This window comes from Neoarius graeffei, chromosome 18, assembly GCF_027579695.1.
Source record: "Neoarius graeffei isolate fNeoGra1 chromosome 18, fNeoGra1.pri, whole genome shotgun sequence".
In the NCBI taxonomy this organism is placed as follows: Eukaryota; Metazoa; Chordata; class Actinopteri; order Siluriformes; family Ariidae; genus Neoarius; species Neoarius graeffei.
Window position 1 is genome coordinate 17,500,662 of NC_083586.1, and position 22,046 is coordinate 17,522,707.

The 22,046-nt window shown below is 41.2% G+C and overlaps 1 protein-coding gene across 1 annotated transcript; it reads left to right on the plus strand.

Annotated features, from left to right (window-relative positions):
* Positions 1-18,115: 18,115 nt before the first annotated feature.
* On the plus strand, positions 18,116-20,543 carry LOC132866620 (E3 SUMO-protein ligase ZBED1-like). Its single transcript, XM_060899414.1, has 3 exons — positions 18,116-18,792; positions 18,924-19,032; positions 19,292-20,543. Exons 1-3 carry the CDS (start codon positions 18,127-18,129, stop codon positions 19,663-19,665), a joined length of 1,149 nt encoding a protein of 382 aa, XP_060755397.1. The 5' UTR covers positions 18,116-18,126; the 3' UTR covers positions 19,666-20,543.
* The last annotated feature ends 1,503 nt before the right edge of the window (positions 20,544-22,046 follow it).

Consider the following 22,046-nt stretch of genomic DNA (forward strand, 5'->3'; position numbering starts at 1 on the left):
AATATGACATGTTGTTGTTTAATAATTAAATAAAATAGTTTGTTGGTGGGCGGCACGGTGGTGTAGTGGTTAGCGCTGTCGCCTCACAGCAAGAAGGTCCTGGGTTCGAGCCCCGGGGCCGGCGAGGGCCTTTCTGTGCGGAGTTTGCATGTTCTCCCCGTGTCCGTGTGGGTTTCCTCCAGGTGCTCCGGTTTCCCCCACAGTCCAAAGACATGCAGGGTAGGTTAACTGGTGACTCTAAATTGACCGTAGGTGTGAGTGTGAATGGTTGTCTGTGTCTATGTGTCAGCCCTGTGATGACCTGGTGACTTGTCCAGGGTGTACCCTGCCTCTCGCCCGTAGTCAGCTGGGATAGGCTCCAGCTTGCCTGCGACCCTGTAGAAGGATAAAGCGGCTAGAGATAATGAGATGAGATGAGTTTTGTTGGTAGTTTGCTGTGGTATAAGGGGAATAAAACACTTTGGTGCTGTTATAGACAAATAATCACCTTTGTCTTGTGTGACATTAACTCCACTTCATTGCACCGCTTCATCATTGATTATTTTCCAATAACAGCATACCATGTTGTTGTTTATTCTTTACTTAGCCCCTTCCTTCGGGCCACATTTACCTCCTGAGCATTTTATTTACAATTAGGCACAGCCAGATTCAACAGTCCACTTGAGTGTGTGCTCAGCATTTGTCCTTAATTAGCTTGAGTGTTGCTGTCTTCACGATTTTCTTTTCATTGAATATTCAACACCACATTCCTGCCCCACAGCTAGTTGAGCATACAAAGTCCCTCGTAATTAGCTGCTAAGGTGAATGTGTAACAGAGGAGGGGGAAAATGCTGAATTGTGCAGAACAGGATCAAGTTTAGCAAGTTCTCCTGTAAGAAAGTGTCTGAAGTGTGGTGAGTACAGTGTCCTTAAAGCTCAAGGCCTGCATGGAGCTGTTCCTTCTCAGTTCTTCTACCGATGGCCTCCCACATGTTAAAATTAATGGCCCTGCGATCTCCATAGAGCCTCTGAAAGGAGACGTTGGGCTTTTATAAGGTGCTGGTGGCCCAGAAGTAAGGGCTCCAAACAACTGCACTGAATCCTGCTGCAATTGTTGGGCCTTCAATTGAGCAAAGCAATTAAGCATTTATCTGCTAATTAGAAGTCACTTTGGATAACAGCATCTGCCAAATTAATAAAAGCAAATTGAAAGTTGACTGAGTTGGTTGGTATGTATTCATACTAAAATCATTCTAGATTGTCAATTTGGGTTAGTTGGTATTTTGACAAAGTCTGCCTTGAAAATATCACGGTTTTGTATAGATGTTCCTTCAATCCCCATCAGCCTACAATTCAGTGATGCAATATGGTTTTGATTCAAGGTGCCATAATGTGATTATAAAACAGTTCCCAACTCTGTACCTGATGGATTTACCAGAGCAACACAGTGCAAAATAATGGTTTTCAATAATGGGAAAGAAATTGTGAGAAAACTTGCATTTGGCCTAGTAATTCTCAGTGTAGAAATTTTGCTCAAGGGTTCTCTGCTGAGCATAAACACAGGTCTGAATTTGTCCATCTTCAAATCTGCTGGCTACCTAGCTTGGTTAGTATCAAATGTGTACAGAGCACATAAGTTATTTCACAGCTTTACATTTCACCGCTCAATTAGTTTAGGGCTTTCAACACCAGACCACCAACACAACATTTTGCCCGAGTCACTAATCTTGGATTCTTTGATTGCACTGATTCAGCATTTTTTTTTTTTTGGGGGGGGGGGGGGGGGGGGGGGTTTCCAGGGTTTTTTTTTTTCTCAAAATGCACTCTTAGTGGTCTACCATTAAAGTAAAGTGATCATTTCTCATGAACCAGCCATTAAATAACAGCAGCTAATGATGTTCATGATGTTTAAATCTGATCACTCAGACAGGAATGAAAAGCATAGACACAGACTTACTTGACTGTCTCAAACTCTTGAGTGATGGTTTCCTCTTTTTTATTTGTTTAATGAAGTGCTGTTTGTATGGAGGGTGGCATGGTGGTGCAGTGTTTATCACTGTTGCCGCACAGCAAGAAGGTTCTGGGTTCAAACCTTGCCACCAACTAGGCTTTTTGTCTCTGTGTTAGTCCTGCAATAACTTGGCAACCTGCCCAGCCTGAACCCCAGCAGTGTAGATAATAGATGGATGTTTGTATGCAAGGTAAGCAAAAAGTTGCTAAATGCCTCTTAAAATTTGATAATTTCAGTCAACTTTTTAATCTCACAATATTTTCAGTGAAACCTCATTCAGTGTGAGTATCTCTCAGTGTGAACCCCAGCAGCAAAGCCAAAGGTGTCCTGGGCTTTTATTTCCCAGACGTAGTGGACAAAGAACAATCGTCCTATTCTCCAAGTCCTATGCTTTGTTCTTCTTCTCTCGAACCGTTACCCTGAGGCAGAGAGAATAATATCACACTTCAGTATGTACAGGATGTAACATTCTGCCACCTAAGAGGCTTTTCATTCTCTCTCTCTCTCTCTCTCTCTCTCTCTCTCCATTTTTATTCTCAGGAGGTTTCAGAGCCTCCATTGTTCACCTTTCCATGTATCTGCCCCATGACCTTTTCTGCACAGACCCCAAAGGAACATGGCATGTCCATGCTTGTATGTGGAAAGCAAAAGCACCTTACATCAAGTTTCCAAACATCATCTTCACTTCCTAGCTGGAAATGGATCACACATGAGAAATTGAGTTTCAAGGATCATCTTAAACTGTAATGACCACAGATGTCCAACACATTATTATTACAGTGGTGCTTGAAAGTTTGCGAACCCTTTAGAATTTTCTATATTTCTGCATAAATATGACCAAAACAGACATCCCAACCTGCAGAAACTCATTTCAGGGAGGTGTTGTGACCCCCCCTGCTGATGGAAAAAAAAAAGTCATGCAGCATGACTTTCATCTTTCATCAGCGGGGGGGGGGGGGGGGAGTTTCTGCAGGTTGGGATGTCTGTAAACCAATCAGGATGCTCTTTGTCTAGCATGCGCTACATGAACAGACACACACGCAGTCTCTCTCGCTCTCCCTTGCGCACTCCATCATATGCGCAATGCAGACATTAATGTTTTGCGTGCACGCTCTTGCTCGCTTGCTCTAGATTCCGGGAGATATTATCCAATTTGCGGGCATCAGGGAGCCACTATCAATATGCAGGAGACTCCCGGAACTTCCAGGAGACTTGGGATGTCTGCCAAAACCATCATCAGATTTTCACACAAGTCCTAAAAGTAGATAAAGAGAACCCAGTTAAACAAATGAGACAAAAATATTGTGCTTGGTCATTTATTTATTTAGGAAAATGATTCAATATTACATATCTGTGAGTGGCAAAAGTATATGAACCTTTGCTTTCAGTATATTTCCAGTAACTGTTGCTCAGTCCTGCACACTGGCTTGGAGGAATTTTAGCCCATTCCTCCCTACAGAACAGCTTCAACTCTGGGATGTTGGTGGGTTTCCTCAAATGAACTGCTCGCTTCAGGTCCTTCCACAATATTTCGATTGGATTAAGGTCAGGACTTTGACTTGGCCATTCCAAAACATTAACTTTATTCTTCTTTAACCATTCTTTGGAAGAACGACTTGTGTGCTTAGGGTCATTGTCGTGCTGCATGACCCACCTTCTCTTGAAATTCAGTTCATGGACAGATGTCCAGACATTTTCCTTTAGAATTTGCTGGTATAATTCAGAATTCATTGTTCCATCAATGATGGCAAACCGTCCTGGCCCAGATGCAGCAAAACAGGTCCAAACCATGATACTACCACCACCATGTTTCACAGATGGGATAAGGTTCTTATGCTGGAATGCAGTGTTTTCCTTTCTCCAAACATAATGCTTCTCATTTAAACCAAAAAGTTTTATTTTGGTCTCAGCCATCCACAAAACATTTTCCCAATAGCCTTCTGGCTTGTCCATGTGATCTTTAGCAAATTGCACATGAGCAGCAATGTTCTTTTTTAGAAAGCAGTGGCTTTCTCCTTGCAACCCTGCCATGCACACCATTGTTGTTCAATGTTCTCCTGATGGTGGCCTCATGAACATTAACATTAGCCAATGTAAGAGAGGCCTTCAGTTGCTTAGAAGTTACCTGGCATCCTTTGTGACCTCGCCGACTATTACACGCCTTGCTCTTGGAGTGATCTTTGTTGGTCGACCACTCCTGGGGAAGATAACAATGGTCTTGAATTTCCTCCATTTGTACACAATCTGTCTGACTGTGGATTGGTGGAGTCCAAACTCTTTAGAGATGGTTTTCTAACCTTTCTAGCCTAGCCTGATGAGCATCAACAACGCCTTTTCTGAGGTCCTCAGAAATCTCCTTTGTTCGTGTCATGATACACTTTCACAAACATGTGTTGTGAAGATCAGACTTTGATAGATCCCTGTTCTTTAAATTAAACAGGGTGCCCACTCACACCTGATTGTCATCCCATTGATTGAAAACATCTGACTCTAATTTCACCTTCAAATTAAATGCTAATCCTAGAGGTTCACATACTTTTACCACTCACATATATGTAATATTGGATCATTTTCCTCAATAAATAAATGACCAAGCATAATATTTTTGTCTCATTTGTTTAACTGGGTTATAATAATAATAATAATAATAATAATAATAATAATAATAATAACAGCCTATGGCACTGGAGACTCCTTCTATAAATGTTACAACCCCAAATCAGAAAAAAAGTTGGGACAGTATGTTTAAATTGAAATTAAAATCGAAAACAATTATTTCTAACTAATCTTTGACCTGTATTGCAATTAAAACAATCCAAGAGCACATTATCTGATGTTCTACTTCATGATTTTTTTTTCAAAATAAATACATTTCAATTTTGATTCTTCTTCAATACAGTAAAAAAAAGGGACAATAAAGCATTTACCACTTTATTATGTTGCCATTTCATCTCACAACACTTAAAACATGTTTAGGGACTGAAGACACCAAGTGATGAAACATTTCTGGTGTTCTTTTGTCCCATTCTTCCTGCAAACAGGTCTTAAGGTGTGCAACAGTACTGGGTCGTCATTGTCATATTTTTCATTTCAGAATTCTCCACACATTCTCTATTGGGGACAGAGGGGACACACCCTCTTCTTCCACAGCCATGCCTTTGTAATGTGAATGTGGTTTTGCATTGTCTTGTTGAAATCTCACTGGAGAAGATGTCGTCTTGAAGGCAGCATATGTTGCTCCAAAATCTCAGTGTTCTTTTCTGCATTAATACTCCATCACAGAAGTGAAAGTTACCTTTGCCAAAGGCACTGACACAATCCCATACCAGAACACACCCTGGTTTTTGGACTTGTTCCTGGTACTGTAACAGTCTGGATGGTCCTTTTTCTCTTTGGTCCGGAGCACACAGCATCCATTTCTTCCAAAAAAGACCTGAACTACTGATTAGTCTGACCACAATACATGTTTCTTCTGTGTGATGGTCCATCCTAGATGCCTCTGAGCCCAGAGAAGACAATGGCGCTTCTGGACACAGTTAACATAAGGCTTTCTTTTTCACAGTAAAGTTATCAGTATGTTGATATAAATGGTGATATTTCTAGACGTACCGAGGTAAAGTTTGGTGTTCCACAAGGTTCTGTCTTGGGTCCACTGCTTTTTTCTCTATTTATGTTACCTCTGGGTGATATTATTCGTAAACATTGTATTAGTTTCCACTGTTATGCTGATGACACACAGTTGTATGTCTCTGCAAAACCTGATGAGAGACACCAGCTTAATAGAATTGAGGAATGTGTTAAGGACATTAGACACTGGATGCTTATTAATTTCCTTCTGCTTAACTCTGACAAGACTGAAGTACTTGTACTAGGACCACATACAGCTAGAAGTAAGTTTTCTGATTACACAGTGTCTCTGGATGGCCTTTCTGTTTCTTCACATGCAGCAGTAAAAGACCTCAGAGTGATTATTGACCACAGTCTTTCATTCGAAACTCACATTGATAACATCACCCGGATAGCTTTCTTTCATCTCAGAAATATTGCAAAGATAAGAAATTTAATGTCATTGCGTGACGCAGAAAAACTAGTCCATGCTTTCGTTACCTCCAGGTTGGATTATTGTAATGCCTTACTGTCTGGATGTTCCAATAAGTGCATAAATAAGCTCCAGTTAGTTCAAAATGCAGCAGCAAGAGTCCTTACTAGAACTAGAAAATATGACCATATCACGCCTGTCTTATCCACACTGCATTGGCTCCCAATCAAATTTCGTATTGATTATAAAATACTACTATTGACCTTTAAAGCACTAAATGGTCTTGCACCACAGTACCTGAGTGAACTTCTGCTCCTCTATGACCCGCCATGCCTACTTAGATCAAAAGGTGCAGGCTATCTGCTGGTACCTCGTATAGTGAAGGCTACATCAGGGGGCAGAGCCTTTTCTTACAAAGCCCCACAGTTATGGAACAGCCTTCCAAGTAATGCTCGGGAATCAGACACAGTCTCAGCATTTAAGTCTAGGCTGAAAACATATCTGTTTAGTCAAGCCTTTTGTTAATGGTGTTTATGAGGTAAAGGTGTAGATCTAGAGGGTCCTCAGACATAGAGTGTTTTGGTAAACTGGGATGTATGGATGCTGTCAGTCCCCACTTGCTTGCTCACTCGAGTTTGTTGATGGTGTAGTGGCTGGCTGCTTTATGTCCCGGGGCTCCCTCATGCCTGTGTTACCTTCTGGCTCTCTCCTTTTAGTTATGCTGTCATAGTTAGTTGCCGGAGTCCTTGCTTGTACTCGGTGCAATATGTATACTGTTCCTACTTATTCAGGTGACATTGGGCATACCTAACAACCTGTGTTTTCTTTCCCTCCCCCCCACCCCAAATCTGTCCCTCTGAGTTACATGGAGTCAACAGGAAATCTTTTGGTGGAGAGGGTGGAGACCTCGACTGGCTATCGTAGCCTGCAGGGAATCGGCCGTCAGACTTTCTGTTGCATGTCCCAGACCCAGTGAAATGAAACTGAATTGTCTTGGCCAGCCCTAAGGGTCCCATCTGCATCTCATCATTGCTGAGGAGTGTGCTCCCATCACCCAATCAAGCATCCAGCCAGAGCAGGTCATGATATATTTTTTACCATATTAACATGCCATTGTTGTGTGTTATGCCTGATGTTAAGACTCTCGTCTCTGCGAGCCTACCACACAGATTTAATACTTGTCATTTTTAGGGCATACCTAACAACATGTGTTTTCTTTCTCTCTCTCTTCCCCCCCCCCCCCCCCCCCCAATCTGTCCCTCTGAGTTACATGTTGGTCCTGGGATTGAGATGCTGGCCTCTTCTTCCCCTCGGACCTGCTTGATCCATCCTGGTGCCCTGTGTCTGGTCGGAGTTTTATCGCACCGCTCCTGTGAAGGACGGCCCCATGAGGACAGTTGAGGGTTATACCTGGAGGATGCTCTGGACTCTTACAGTAATGCTTTTATGGCTGAGGACTACAGTTGACTTGCTAACTTTAAGACTGCAGTTATCATGAACAGTTTTGCACTCAAGTTTCCATCAATGAAGAGTTATAACATCAACAAAACTGTCCTCATGTTAAAACTGTTAATATTATAGTCAGGCTGTCTGTTGTTGCCCAAATGAGGATGGGTTCACTTTTGAGTCTGGTTCCTCTCGAGGTTTCTTCCTCATGTCGTCTGAGGGAGTTTTTCCTTGCCACCGTTGCCACAGGCTTGCTCATTGGGGATAGATTAGGGATAAAATTAGCTCATGTTTTAAAGTCCTGATGACACGTTTTTTACATCTTTGGTGATGTTTTATAACATAAAAAGTAATTCCCGATGATCCATATATTAATTCAAGAAGGCGCCTATTTTACAAGTTATGATAAAAAACGCGGCTATTTGGGCAAATTTGACAGGGCTGCAGCACCCAGGAGACGAAGGAGGAGGAGGAGCTATATGACATCAGCGAAAGAACCTTCCTCCTAACTTACCAGTTTGTTGTTGATGCGACAGGTGTTCAGTTTATCATTATTAGTATTTTTATTATACATTATATATATATATTATATAGTTATTATGCCTTCGCATTGTGTTGCCGGCTTTTGCTCCAAAACCCACAAGGATGGGGTAAGTTTATTCAAGTTTCCCAGAGATCCCGAGCTGCATGCGAAGTGGGTGAAGCAAGTCAGGCACACTCGTGACAAGTGGGAGCCCTCACCAACATCCGTCCTGTGCTCTGAACACTTCGATTTGGATTGTTTTGACACCCTTCCCAGCTTAAAAGAATCTCTTGGGTGTTCAGTTCAGCACAAACGTGTGTTACTACCATCAGCAGTGCCTACACAGTGTTGCCAGATTGGGAGGTTCCCCGCCCAGTTGGGCGGTTTCAAGTGCATTTTGGTGGGTTTTGAACATATTTTGGGCTGGAAAACGTCAGCAGTATCTAACAGATACTGCTGACGTTTTCCAGCCCAAAATATGTTCAAAACCCACCAAAATGCACTTGAAACCGCCCAACTGGGCGGGAACCCTCCCAATCTGGCAACACTGCCAGTATTCCGGAGGGGATCTACTCGTAGCTATGCCAGATCCAAAGACAGTCCTCCTGTCAGAACATGTGTTGTGAAACGACATAAGATAAAGGTACGTAGAGCTATAGATTCTACATGATAATCATAAATGTAATCATAAAGTCGGCGTGATATCAGTCATGTATTTGCTTGTGAAAGCTTGCGGCTTTCATGTAACTGCCACCTAGCAACGAGAGGCAAAGGGTAAAGAGGGTAGACTATCATAGATTCTATTCGGAAGAGATCAACACAATTCTAGACTCCCAGAAGAGGAAGAGCTAGCACTAGAGAGTTCACCGGCGTTTTCATGTGCCATTTCCATTGAGTAGAACCAGAGTAGAACAGCCAGTGAACAGCAGCGTGTTCTCCCGCTGATGTCACAACATGGCCGCGAGCCACGGACCCAGTTTTCTTGCGCTGTGCAATTAAAAGTTGGATATTTGCGTAACAACAGCTTCTTTTCACGTAATTATAACAGAAATCTAACATGTTTGCCATGTTGTATAGTTTATTTAAGAAATTGCATAGAGTCATGTTCGTGTCATCAGCCCTTTAAGTCGTTCAAATTCTGTAAAGCTGCTTTGCGACAATGTTTATTGTTAAAAGCGCTATACAAATAAACTTGACTTGACTTGACTTAACTGGCATTTGTGGATGTAACTCCGTATTGTAGCTTGACTAAGGTTTGTTAAAGTAATGCAGAGCCCATATGGTTATATCAGTTATAGATGATTGACGGTTCTTGATGCAGTGCTGTCTGAGGGATCGGAAATCACAGGTGTTCAGCTTAGGCTTGTGCCCTTGTCCTTAACACACCAAAATTACTTCAGACTCCTTGAATTTTTTTTAATGATATTATGCACCACAGAGAGTGACATATCCAAATCCCTTCCTGTCTTCCTTTGATGAACATTGTTTTTAAACATTTTAATTATTTTCTCACATTTGTTCACAAACTGGAGATCCTTGGCCCATCTTTACTTCTCAAAGACTAGGCCTTTCCTGGATACTGATTTTGTACCAAATCATGATTACAGTCACCTGTTGACATCACCTGTTTCAAATCACATCATTATTTAATTGTTTTACTTCATTATTAGCCCTAAATTGTGCTTTCTTTTTTTATTCATGTGCATTTTCCATACTATCCTAACTTTTTCTGATTCAGGGTTATAACATAAAACCTTTCCTTATAGACCCTTCCCACTGACGTCACCGGAAACCGGAAGTAAACAAACCCTGCGCCATATTGGAAGACCAACAAACTCGTGATTAGGGGGAAATAACGGCAGCGCGCGGAATTTAAACCCACGAGGCACTTGATTCATCAAAAACCTACAATGGTAAACTTTTGTGCTGTGTTAGGGTGTTCCAACAAAGCTGATGGGAAAGGTGAAAAGAAGTCTTTCTACAGAATACCAGCTGTGATTGAGACACAAGGGGAGCAAACCAAGGAGCTTTCTGCCAGGAGACAGAGAATAAGTGCATTACTGAATGTCTCTGAGCAAAGGGGAGCCTGTTTGTAAAAATGTATCAATTGTTGCCCTTCATCGCGGACTCCAGAGACGAGACCTGACGAGTTAGTTCGTTGGTAGCAGAACAAAATGTCTGGACACAAATCGGGTTTTCAGAAAAGGAAAGAAAATAAACGCAGGGTCGAAAATACAAAAAAGGAGGCAGAAAAAGCAAAACGAGTTAAGGTAGGACAAATGGTTACTTTTCTGAGGCAGCCCGCCGTGGCTGCAGGCTTTCAGTTGTGTCATTGAATGGTTACTTTTCTGATGCAGCCCGCCGTGGCTGCCTGCAGGCTTACAGTATTTATTATAGCCCATTTAGTTAAAATAGTTGATCTAAAATGTTTATAGTTATGTGATGGTTGTCCTCAGTGTTCGAACTATGCCGATATTTTCGGGGGGTCCCTTTTTTTCCCTGGGGGGGGGGGGGGGGGCGCTTGCGCTTGTCTCGGAGCGCGGATCTCCAAACACATGAGAAGCCTATCTTACGCACATATCACGCAGACTCCACACCTCCACACACACATCGCGTCTGAAGTCATAACTCAACAGGGGAAATCGTGTCCGCATTGGCATGTTCAAAAAACCACCTCGCGTCAACAATGATACCACACGCAAGAACAAAAAACAGTCAGGCTACTCAACAACCAACCTGGCAGCAGCAGTCGTTGTCATATCGGTTTATTTTATCTTTGATGTAAACACAACACTTCGGATATGCAAATGATTCCCGTTACACACGATTGCTATGTCAATAAACATCATTTTGCCAATATTTTAGAGACCCCCCAACATTTCCCAAATCATGTTTTCAAGGGATCTCATGTCTGTTTCAGGGGATCTCGGATCCCCCGAGTACCCCCGTAGTTTAAACACTGGTTGTCCTGATTTAGACTGGTGTTTTTTTTGGGGGGGGTTGCGCGATGTTGCACCCGGGTCCAGATTAGGGCAGAACCGGCCCTGGCTACATTTCAGGTGTAGTTTGTTTTATGTATGTATGTACTTGCATAGATATGTACTTGGTCTTCCAATATGGCGACTACCGAAATCTCGCGGCGCGATGACGTCATCTATCATCAATTATATTATGTTTTGCTTTGTTAAATAACAACACATTTTTAAAATGCATGTATTATTAGGTTTAGATGATATCGACAACCACCCTACAAGTTCCTGTTATTGAGCCATTGCTAATGATTGTATTGAAATAATGACAAGTAGTACGATGTATTTGGCTCAAAGGTGAATATTATGTTGTTGCAGCTTGATGTTAAACATCATGAGACTGAAATCAGTCACTTGTGATTGCGATTTCTGGTTCAAAAATGTCATTTCACATTCTTCTTCAAGTATTCTGTAAAATGCTCTCTGAATGGTTTCATCTCACTGACAACGATGAACAACACTTAGGGATATTTTCATGATGAGGGATTATAAAATTAAAAAAAATAACAACAACATCCAATCTTTACCTCAAGCACTGAATATGAATATGAATATTAGAATTGCTTTCTGTGGTGGGTTTTTAATCATGCTATGACAGCTTGGTTTGGATTAATTAGGTCCACTTTCGTGTTCCTCTGCTTCATTGGATTTTCGCAGCCGAAAATCACACATCATCAAAGAACCCCTCATTTTTTATTAAAGTTTCAAGTGTGAGCATTGCTATGACACTCGTCTAAAAGCCACCAATTGGAGAACAGCTCCAAAAACAGCTACAAACATTGACAAAATAAAACAGAACAAAATCTTATCTCAAAGTAACTTTGAAGAACTTTTGCTTTGATGTGAGTTGATTTCCACATCATGTTGATTGATAACATAAGCAGAACATAGTCAATTCATTTGATTACAGGGCCCTGTACTACGAAGCGGGTTTTCTGGCTTACCAGGGTAACTTCGAGAGTAACTTGATCACGTGCAGCGTAACTTCCCGATTAACCCATACTACGAAAGTTGGCTATGTTCAAACCGAGGTATGCTGCCATGGCAACTTACGCTGCATCTCAAACCTGCTCGTCTCAGGTTATGTTCTTGGTTAACCCGAGGTTTCTGATTAACCACACCCTTTTTAAACACCACCTCTCCACCGACATTTCCTCTAGAGACAATGCCAGCGTACCTGGATGACCCGTGCGATATCGGAGCGCAGATTAGAGATGGGATTTATGGCTCTTTGATGGGATCCGCATCTTTGTGATCCGTTCTTTGAAAAGAGCCGTTCAAAAGACTGGCTCATTTGGCTCTTTTTAAATATTTATTCAGTTTTAAGAAGACAGCGTCTAAAGAAGCCAGATCCCTCTGCTTAGACAGTGACATCAATATTTCTGGACATACCTTTTATATAAAGCAACCTAGACTTACATTACTGTAACCCCTAAATGCTCATAAATAACCATTAAAAAACAATGAGGGCTTCAATGAATGTCCATGCAGAACGGCTTTTCTATAAAAAAAAAAAAAAAGAACCCACTCAAGAACATAGTTATCAAGAACGCAAGAATATTTTATAGAAAAACACTTGTTTTACAAAAATATTTAAGTCTGAGATATAAAATAGATACAACTACAATAAATATAACACAAGAACATTTTAATAGAAAAAAAACTTATATTAAAAATATTGAAATTGTAACAAAAATAGATACAACTAAACAGTCAGATAAATAGATAAAGTTATAACAAGAACACAAGATTATTTTGATAGGAAAAAACAAACTATTAATGCAAAAAATATATTATTAGAAAAATAGATACAACTAGACAAACAGATAAATAAATAAAATACACAAAAATAGAACAAACAAAATGACGATAGAATAAATTAAATGAACGTCCGTGCAAAGTAGTTTTCCCACAATATTATCATTAATATCACACAACATTATAAACTATATACAAAACAATTTGAACTGTTAGGCAAACAGATAAAACTTGAATAAATAAAGGCAAATGAATGCTTGCTTGCACGCGCGCGCACACGCCATTATGAATGATGTTTTTATATTTCATTTTCACCTGTTGCCAGGTGCGTTTGGCACTGCTGTTGCCTCTGAAATGTTCACAGGACCGACACCAACTTAGTCAAAGGGACTGAACAGTCAGTCATCCTAATTCATGTGACTCTGTGCACATATCAGCTTAAGTAGGCTACTCCATGAATTTACCATACCAAATTTTATTCAGGATTTTTCGGACATTAAACAAGCTATATATGACTGGGGCCACGTCGAAGGACCATTTTCTGTGACTTGTGATTGATCATGAAGCTTTCTCTCATCCTATACTTCTGTTCTGGAACATGTAGAGGGGAGAATGTACTTGCGCATTTACCCGATCGGCAATTCATTGCCAACATGCTTGCCGCTCCTTATTGGCAGCCGCTGTGTTAGATTTTGCTCTTAATGTTGTTTTGAACTCCTCGTAGCTTTGCATTATGACAGCGCATTCTTCCTCCGTGAAGTACGGCGACCGTGCCATTGTGAACAGTGGGGATTTGCACTGATAACCTCCCCTTTAACGTGAACGCGCATTAACCCTGATTAGGTTAAACCAGGTTCAACAAATCAACTTCATAACTGGTGTCGTAGTACCGTTTAACCCCAAACAAGATAACCAGGTTTTGTCAACCCCGGTTTAGCGGGGGAACCCTGGGTTACTTCTGGGTAGGTTAACCTCCGTTCGTAGTACAGGGCCCAGATCTATTATTCACAGCTGTTTGTTGTTTAATCTGACATGGAGAATACATTTCATCCCACAGTCTGCTCTAAAATTCTTAGTCCAGGTTTTTTGTTTGTTCGTTTTTGTTTTTTCCCTATTTTGCCCCCATCTCAGGTCACAAATACCTTTAGGGGCACATCCAGCATGATATCACACACACACACACACACACACACACACACACACACACACACACACGGCAGCTGTGAAACACATTCACACTGACACTAGTTCAGAGGCTAAGTTTAAATGTCAGACAGATATGCATATAAATAAATAAATATTTGAGTTCATATGAAGCCTGGAGGAAAGAGAAGAGTAATAGTAATCATAACTTTATTTTTATTGAAGCTTTCATTCTTTAAAAATTGGTCTTCCAATATAAAATAGTGAAATAGATAAATAATAAGTATAGTAAACAAATTAATGCAGAAAATAGTGCAAAAGAAACAATAAATTATAAGTACATAGTAAATTATGTAAAAACAGTACAACATTTTAATGTTTAAATGTTTTTAAAAGTACAGTGCCAGTAGGAGTAGGGAAGATAGTTTGTTTCCTTGTTGATGATGATGATGATGATTTTATTCAGAACCAGATAGACAGCATACATGTTGTAAAAGCTTGGTAATGCCAGGTACAAAATATTCAGTTTACACTTTGTTATAAGTGTGAGAACTGAGAGTCTATGTTCAGAAAATCAGTGCAAATCCAATTTACATGGAATTCAATCATATGTAGCAAGTCTGAACAGGCAAAAATCACACGAGATCCAATTTTTGCAAATGTGTTGAGGTCTGACTGCTCTGATCGGATTTCAGTTTTGTTTTTGTTTTGTTTTGTTTTTATCTCTGTGACTTTTGATGGCATGTAAAGTTCACGTTTACATCACATATACAGGAAACATGCTAGTTTGGTGGTGCATGGAATAAAGCAGGGTAAGCAAACCTCTTCTGTATCTGATGGAGATTTTTTTTTCATAAATCAGCAGGGAGTTGAGGCATGGTGGTGTCGTGGTTACCACTGTCACTTCACAGTAAGAAGGTTCCAGGTTCGAACCTCACTGCTGATGGGGGCCTTTCTGCATGTTCTCCCTGTGTCTGTGTAGGTTTCCGCTGGGTGTGCCAGTTTCCCCTACAGTTCAAAGACATGCACATAAAAATACCTAGGCACTGGGGTTGCACAAGCCAGTACATGCTTAGCCCCAGTCTTAAGTCCTTACAGATTGGACAGGATTGCATCAGGAAGGACATCCGGTGTAAAAACCAAATGCAGATCATAAATTGGGAAGGATGATCCACTGTGGTGACTCCTAACTGAAGCAGCCATAAGAAGAGGAGGGAGTCGAAGGCAGCTTGATCATCTCACCATGCCATTTTGGTGGTTAACTCATTGAGCTCTTGATGAAATGTGACTTTGAATGTTGGTTTGTTCCATCCACTACCTGCTGCTAAAGTATGGAAACTGAAGGTGTATTCTGCAGCGCTCAGAGTGAGGGATCACTCCTATTTCTTTCCCTTCAGCAGCATGGTCAAACACTTTCTGGAAAAGCTGCAAAACGTGTTCATATGAAGTGGTATGCTCATACGAAGTGGTATGTTCATACGAAGTGGTCTCCTCCTTGGGTCCAAATGGATATAGCGGTCGTATGCTAGTGCCATGTTGGTGAGTAGGTTAATAAATTGGGCTATTTTTGGTACGATCTGGGACCCCTTATTGACCAGCTAGGTCACTAGCATATTTCTCGGAACAGGCAATGAGATTAGGCATGGAGAATAAAATAGCTGCCGGTGGGGTTAGCTTGGTCAGAGTGTTGACTCAGAGCTGGATTATATGCTCACTGAGTAATTTTATGTTGCCTGATATCACTCGGGGTTCCCTGCTTCATCTGTGGGAATGTATGATGAAGTATTCTGTCACAAAGGCAGATATGGACATAAACCTTGCACACAAATCCAAAACCTAAGGCAACGACTGGAAGTGGGTAAGTCAAGGTGAGTGTAATCAGTAATTGGGTGAATGTGAACGTCTGAGTCTGTGGTGGGTGGGTGCTGTTGTCCTTGGCAGCTATGTTTTAGGCTGTGTTGTGTTGTGGGAATTGTAATTGGATGCCAATTCCAGCACTGACTTGACACACTCCACCTACACAGTTACTAAGATCTCCATTAATAGCTTTTCTAACTGGTTTTAGACCAGTTTGTCTTCACAAATTCTTAAAATTAATTAATTTATTTATTTATTTAGTTGGAACTCCCTTTTCCACTGTTTACTCAAGAATAGTATTCGTCGGACATAATACTTCTAGGATATTAAATGTATTGTAAAATTAGGGTTATTGAGTCATGAACATTTAATTTATTTCCTGGAGGGTTTTTTTTTCTCAATACACGAAAATCACTTATTTTGTGAATCAAGGTGAAAAAAAATTAACAATTTCGAACACCCAGCTGTTTTTTTTCCCCAAAAAAATCACTTATATGTTCAGTCATTTTAACTTTGTTCCATGCAGGAGACATCTGCTTTTTTTTTTTGTATTGTAAGAGGTAGATTTTGAGAGAAAAGCACAGCACAATGTGATGTGCAACCGTTTTTTCGTTCCCCTGAGAGCCATGCAATATAAAGGTGCAGGGGAAAAATACTTCAGAAAGACTCTAAAGTAATAAAGTAAAAGTTTAAAATTAAAAAAAAAAAATCCATTTTATGACAGTTAAAGAAATACCACTTATGTAAAAACAGGATGTTTTAATATGCAAGTTTGAATAGCATTAAGATTAATGAAACATTGAGTCTTGATCCTCTGGAACAGTAAAAAAAAAATAAACAAAGCAGTGACTTTGAGTATATGCTGGATGTTCAGGTCTAATACGCTTTCTTATGTAGTACTGCACATTAAAAGTCCTGAGTCAGGAATCAGACAGGTCACCCAAGGTGTGATCAAATCCCTGAGATCATGAAATATTTATTACACATGGGTCCAACGAGTATCCATGCTCTGTATTCAGTTCACTTCCTCTGCTCTTTACTGCAGTGAATGTTAAGTAAGGAGTAAAACACTTGGGGACATGCTGTTAGAGGAAAATAATGAAAGACTGGTGATCTGATGTTACAATTACCATTTTCCAATGAGAGCACTCCACATTATTCCACAGCAATCATTTATCAGCTTTTTATTAGTGGTGTAAAGATACCCGGTTTTGCATCGGTTATCGTTCTGTAACTTATAAGATACGAGTGAATCGGCCCATGACGCCCAGATCGGTTCGGATGCATTAAGAACAGTTCGATAGCCCGGATTTATGACCATGCATCGGTTTTGCATTCAAGTTGTGCCCTGTCCTATGCATAAACGCTGCCTCCAGTGCATAAATATATTCTAACGTTGCCGCCAAGCTTTGTAATGCGCGTTCTATTAAAATCTCGGGGCTGTGCCTATACTAGCAGAAAAAGAGCTGCTACTGGTGCGTGAACTCTCGTGAGACTCCAGTGTTGACCCCTTTACCCATGACGTTAGTCGGTGTAGTAGTCTAGCTTTGATAGCAACATGACGGAGAACGCGGATGAGATTTACAATTCAACAAAACTCAAGTCAAAGGTTTGGAAGTCATTTGGTTTCTTAAAGAAGGAGGACGGAAAGCTCGATAAAACCCACGCGATATGCAAACTTTGCAGAGCAGCCTTTAAATACACTGGAAGCACAACTAACCTTAGTAATCACCTGGCAAGACGACATGGCGTGAGCGATGCACACGAAGCTAGTAGTGGGGCTAGCACGTCTAAGACGGATACAAGTGGCCAGGAAAATGGGCAGAAAATTCAAACTTTCTTCCAACCACAATTCAGCCATGACTCGGCAAGGTCCAAGGCAATAACTGAATCCATCGCACGCTTCATAGCAAAAGACTTGCGACCGTACAGTGTAGTGGAAAATGGAGGCTTTCGGGACTTGATGAAAACAGTCGAGCCGAGGTACAAGATACCGTCCAGGCAGCATTTTGCCGAGAAGTGTGTGCCTGAAATGTACAACAAAATAAAGAAGAAAGTGAAAGAAGAACTTATCGATGCGGAGAGAGTGGCACTTACCACCGACGCCTGGACTTCATGCGCAACTAACTCGTACGTGACTATAACGGCACATCATATTTCTCCAGACTGGGAATTGAGAAATCATGTCTTGCAAACGAGAGTTTTCAATGACAGTCACACGGGAAGAAACATTGGCGCTTTACTTAAGGATGCATGTGCTGACTGGAACATTTCTGATAAACACCCCGCTCTTGTAACTGACAACGCCAGAAATATGATCGTAGCTGGAGCTGAAAGTGAAATGAGCCCGCACCTTACGTGCTTTGCACATACATTAAACCTGGCTTCCCAGAAGGCTTTTCACGTCGACATTGCTGCACGGTTACTCGGGAGAGTTAGAAGGGTGGTTGGATTTTTGCATCGCAACATTAGAGGTGCCGAAATTCTCCGTGAGAAACAACAACTCCTCTCCTTGCCAAACCACAAGCTCATACAGGATGTGTGCACCCGCTGGAATAGTTCCCTCGACATGTTGCAGCGTTTCTTGGAACAGCAGCCAGCAGTGTTTGCCACTCTCATGTCCAGGGAGCTCAGAAAGGGAGAAGAGGTGAACACACTAAATGAGAGAGACATCTGCAACTGTGAAGATATCGTGAAACTGATGGCTCCAGTGAAAGTGATGACCACTGTCCTGTGTGAAGAGGAGCAGCCAACAATCTCAATGATTGCCCCACTCAAGGCCAAGCTGGAAAATCACTTTCAGCCCAGTGATGAAGATCCACCGCTCATTGTGGAAATGAAGAAGGCCTTCAACAATGACTTTGGGAAGCGATATGCAGATGTCTCTGGACTCCTGCACACAGCATCAGCTCTAGACCCACGCTTCAAGGCATTGCCTTTTCTCAGTGACCATGACGCAGAGAGGATCTTCACCAGCCTTTCTGTTGAAGCTGCACTTATTCACGAGGTAAGAATGATTGAAAAAAAAAATAACCATGACATTTTTATATTATTCTATATTATTCTGTTATGTTAAGTTAAAGTGTAGCTAGGTTAAGTTAAGTAATGTTGCTGTCGTTGTCATATTTTCATTAATAGGAAGAAGAATCACAGCCAGACCAAGGAGCCAGACAGACAGATCTGCTCACAGGCCCTGGACAAGGCAACGAGGAACACATTTGTTCCCAGATCCAGGATGCACAGAGAGGTCAGTTGTTAAGCTGAATAGGATGTGAGAGTTGTCGAAGTAGGCTTAGTGTATCTACCTCATTTTGTACTGTAGATGAAGTAGTGTATATGTACGATCATGTCTATAGTGTTATTTAATTACATCAGCAACCATATGCCTGCCTCTACTTTTCCCTCTGACTAAGCAGTTTAAAGCAGGTTACACATTTGTTGGTAAGATAAGGCAAAAGAGACCGTAATTCACAAAACACCAGTAATTATTGGTATGTCTCCTTCAGATGAGGACCAGGTTCCCTGTAAGAAGAAAAGAAAAAGTACAGCGCTGGACCTACTGTTTGGAGAGACCTTTGAAGTGAAGGAAACAACAAAATCTTCACCTGCGAAGAGGGCCAGTGAAGAAGTGTTGAGGTACAGAGAGCGTGATCCATTGCCCCTCAAAGACAACCCACTGCAGTGGTGGAAGAGACAATCAGACCTCCCAATGCTGTCATCTCTTGCTAAAAGGTACCTCTGTATACCAGCAACCAGCGTAGCATCAGAGAGAGTTTTTAGTACAGCAGGAGATATCATTTCAGTGCAACGCAGTGTTCTCAGACACGACCATGTTGACCAGTTGATTTTCCTCAAAAAGAATCTTGCCCTGCATGAATGAGCTCTTGAGTTGTGCAATGTAAACAGGGGTGACACACACACACACACACACACACACACACACACCTATTGCAGTTTGAACAATTGTTTTTTTTTACTTGAAGGAGACTTATAAAATGACAGGATAGGAGAGGAGAAGAAGAGAGGAGAAGAAGAGAGATGAGCAAAGGTGAGGAAGCGGAGAGGAGAGAGAAGGAGGGGAGAAGAGAAAGTAAGAGGAGGTGGTGAGGAAATGAGGAGTGGAGTGGATTGGAGAGGAGGAGAGACGAGGAAAGGAGAGGAGGGGAGGAAAGGTGAGGTGAGGAAAGGAGGGGAGAAGAGAAAGCGAGAGGAGTGGAATGGAGAGGAGAAGAGGGGAGGAGAGGAGGTGAGGACGCGCACACACACACAGACACACACACACACTGCACTGAAAACAAATGGACTACTTTTGAGGTGAGGAGAGGAGGTGAGGGAAGCAGGGGAGAAGAGAAAGTAAGAGGAGTGGAGAAGGGAGGGGAGGAGGTGAGGCAATGAGGAGTGGAGTGGATTGGAGTGGAGTGGAGGAGAGACGAGGAAAGGAGAGGAGGTGAGGAAGAAGGGAGGAAAGCTGAGGAGAGGAGTTGAGGTGAGGAAAGGAGGGGAGAAGAGAAAGTAAGAAGTGGAATGGAGAGAAGAAGAGGGGAGGAAAGGAGAGGAGGTGAGGACACATACACACACACAATGCACTGAAAACAAATGGACTGCTTTTCTTGTTTTGAAGCATTGATTTTTATTTTCTTTTAAGACGGCAAAAAAGTTTTTCAGTTGAGCATTTTTTAAGCTTCCAAATTATTCTTATTATTCTAATTTTTAAAATTATAATTTACCTATTTGCCTGTACTTATAATAACATATAAAGGAAAGAGTTTGAAGTTTAAATTGTTTGAATACTGAATAAAGAAAAGTTGTTTTGAAGATTCACTTCTGTTTTTCTCTTTTTTTATTACCAAAACGCCTTGGAGTTAGTCAATTGTCAACTTGTAATCGAATCGAACCGGATCGGATCGAATCGAATCGCACCGAATCGCTGAAATGTTTTTAATGAATCGTCCCTGAATCGAACCGTAGCCTGGGAATCGAGATCGAATCGAACCGTTATGTGGGTGAAAGATTCACACCCCTACTTTTTATCCATTTCCAGTTGTGAAATTAGTTAATGTTGCAGCTTGACATCCATCCATTATCTGTAGCCACTTTATCCTGTTCTACAGGGTAGCAGGAAAGCTGGAGTCTATCCCAGCTGACTGTGGGCGAGAGGTGGAGGACACCCTGGACAATTCACCAGGGCATCACAGGGCTGACACATAGACACAAACAACTATTCACACCTACGGTCAATTTAGAGCCACCAGTTAGCCTAACCTGCATGCCTTTTGACTGTGGGGGGAAATCGGAGCACTCGGAGGAAACCCATGCGGACATGGGGAGAACATGCAAACTCCACACAGAAAGGCTCTCGTCGGCTGCAGGGCTTGAACCCAGAACCTTCTTGCTGTGAGGTGACAGTGCTAACCACTACACCACCATGCCGCCCTGCAGCTTGACATGTTACCAATAATTTAAAAACAGAATAGTGTGCCTCCTATTTATTGATGTCCGTATTTGTATTTGTTTAGAACACTAACTGATCATTCTGAATAATATATTCAGATACGTGAAATTAAAATCAAGCAACAGTGAGCTACTAATCATTATCTGGAGACGTAATGTTCCATTGTTGAATGCAGGAAAGCAATGGCTATTAGCAGGGTATGGCTTTTTAACTTTTTTTTTTATTTGTGTGCCAAAGCATTCATCCTTGTTGCTTGCTGGCTAATTTATTTCAGCCTTGTTTATATACATTAAAAACCACATCACAGTAAAATTAGTGCATCGGCCTTGGTGTGCTTTGCCTTGGACCCAAAAGCACTGTAAGGTACTAATTCAGTCAGTCTCCAGCCTTGTACATGGACCGTTATCTGATATACTAATGAGCCTCACATATCTGAGTTGTGCTCCCTGAATTTCAATACAACAGTCCAAACCTTATATGAATACAATTTAGCCCAAATGTCTTTCATTATGAGTAAATACATGAAATATATCCACACAATTCACATGGGAAGTTGACTGAGAAAAGGGCATAGAGGGATTATATATATATATATATATATATATATATATATATATATATATATATATATATATAATACACAACCCCGATTCCAAAAAAGTTGGGACAAAGTACAAATTGTAAATAAAAATGGAATGCAATGAAGTGGAAGTTTCAAAATTCCATATTTTATTCAGAATAGAACATAGATGACATATCAAATGTTTAAACTGAGAAAATATATCATTTAAAGAGAAAAATTAGGTGAT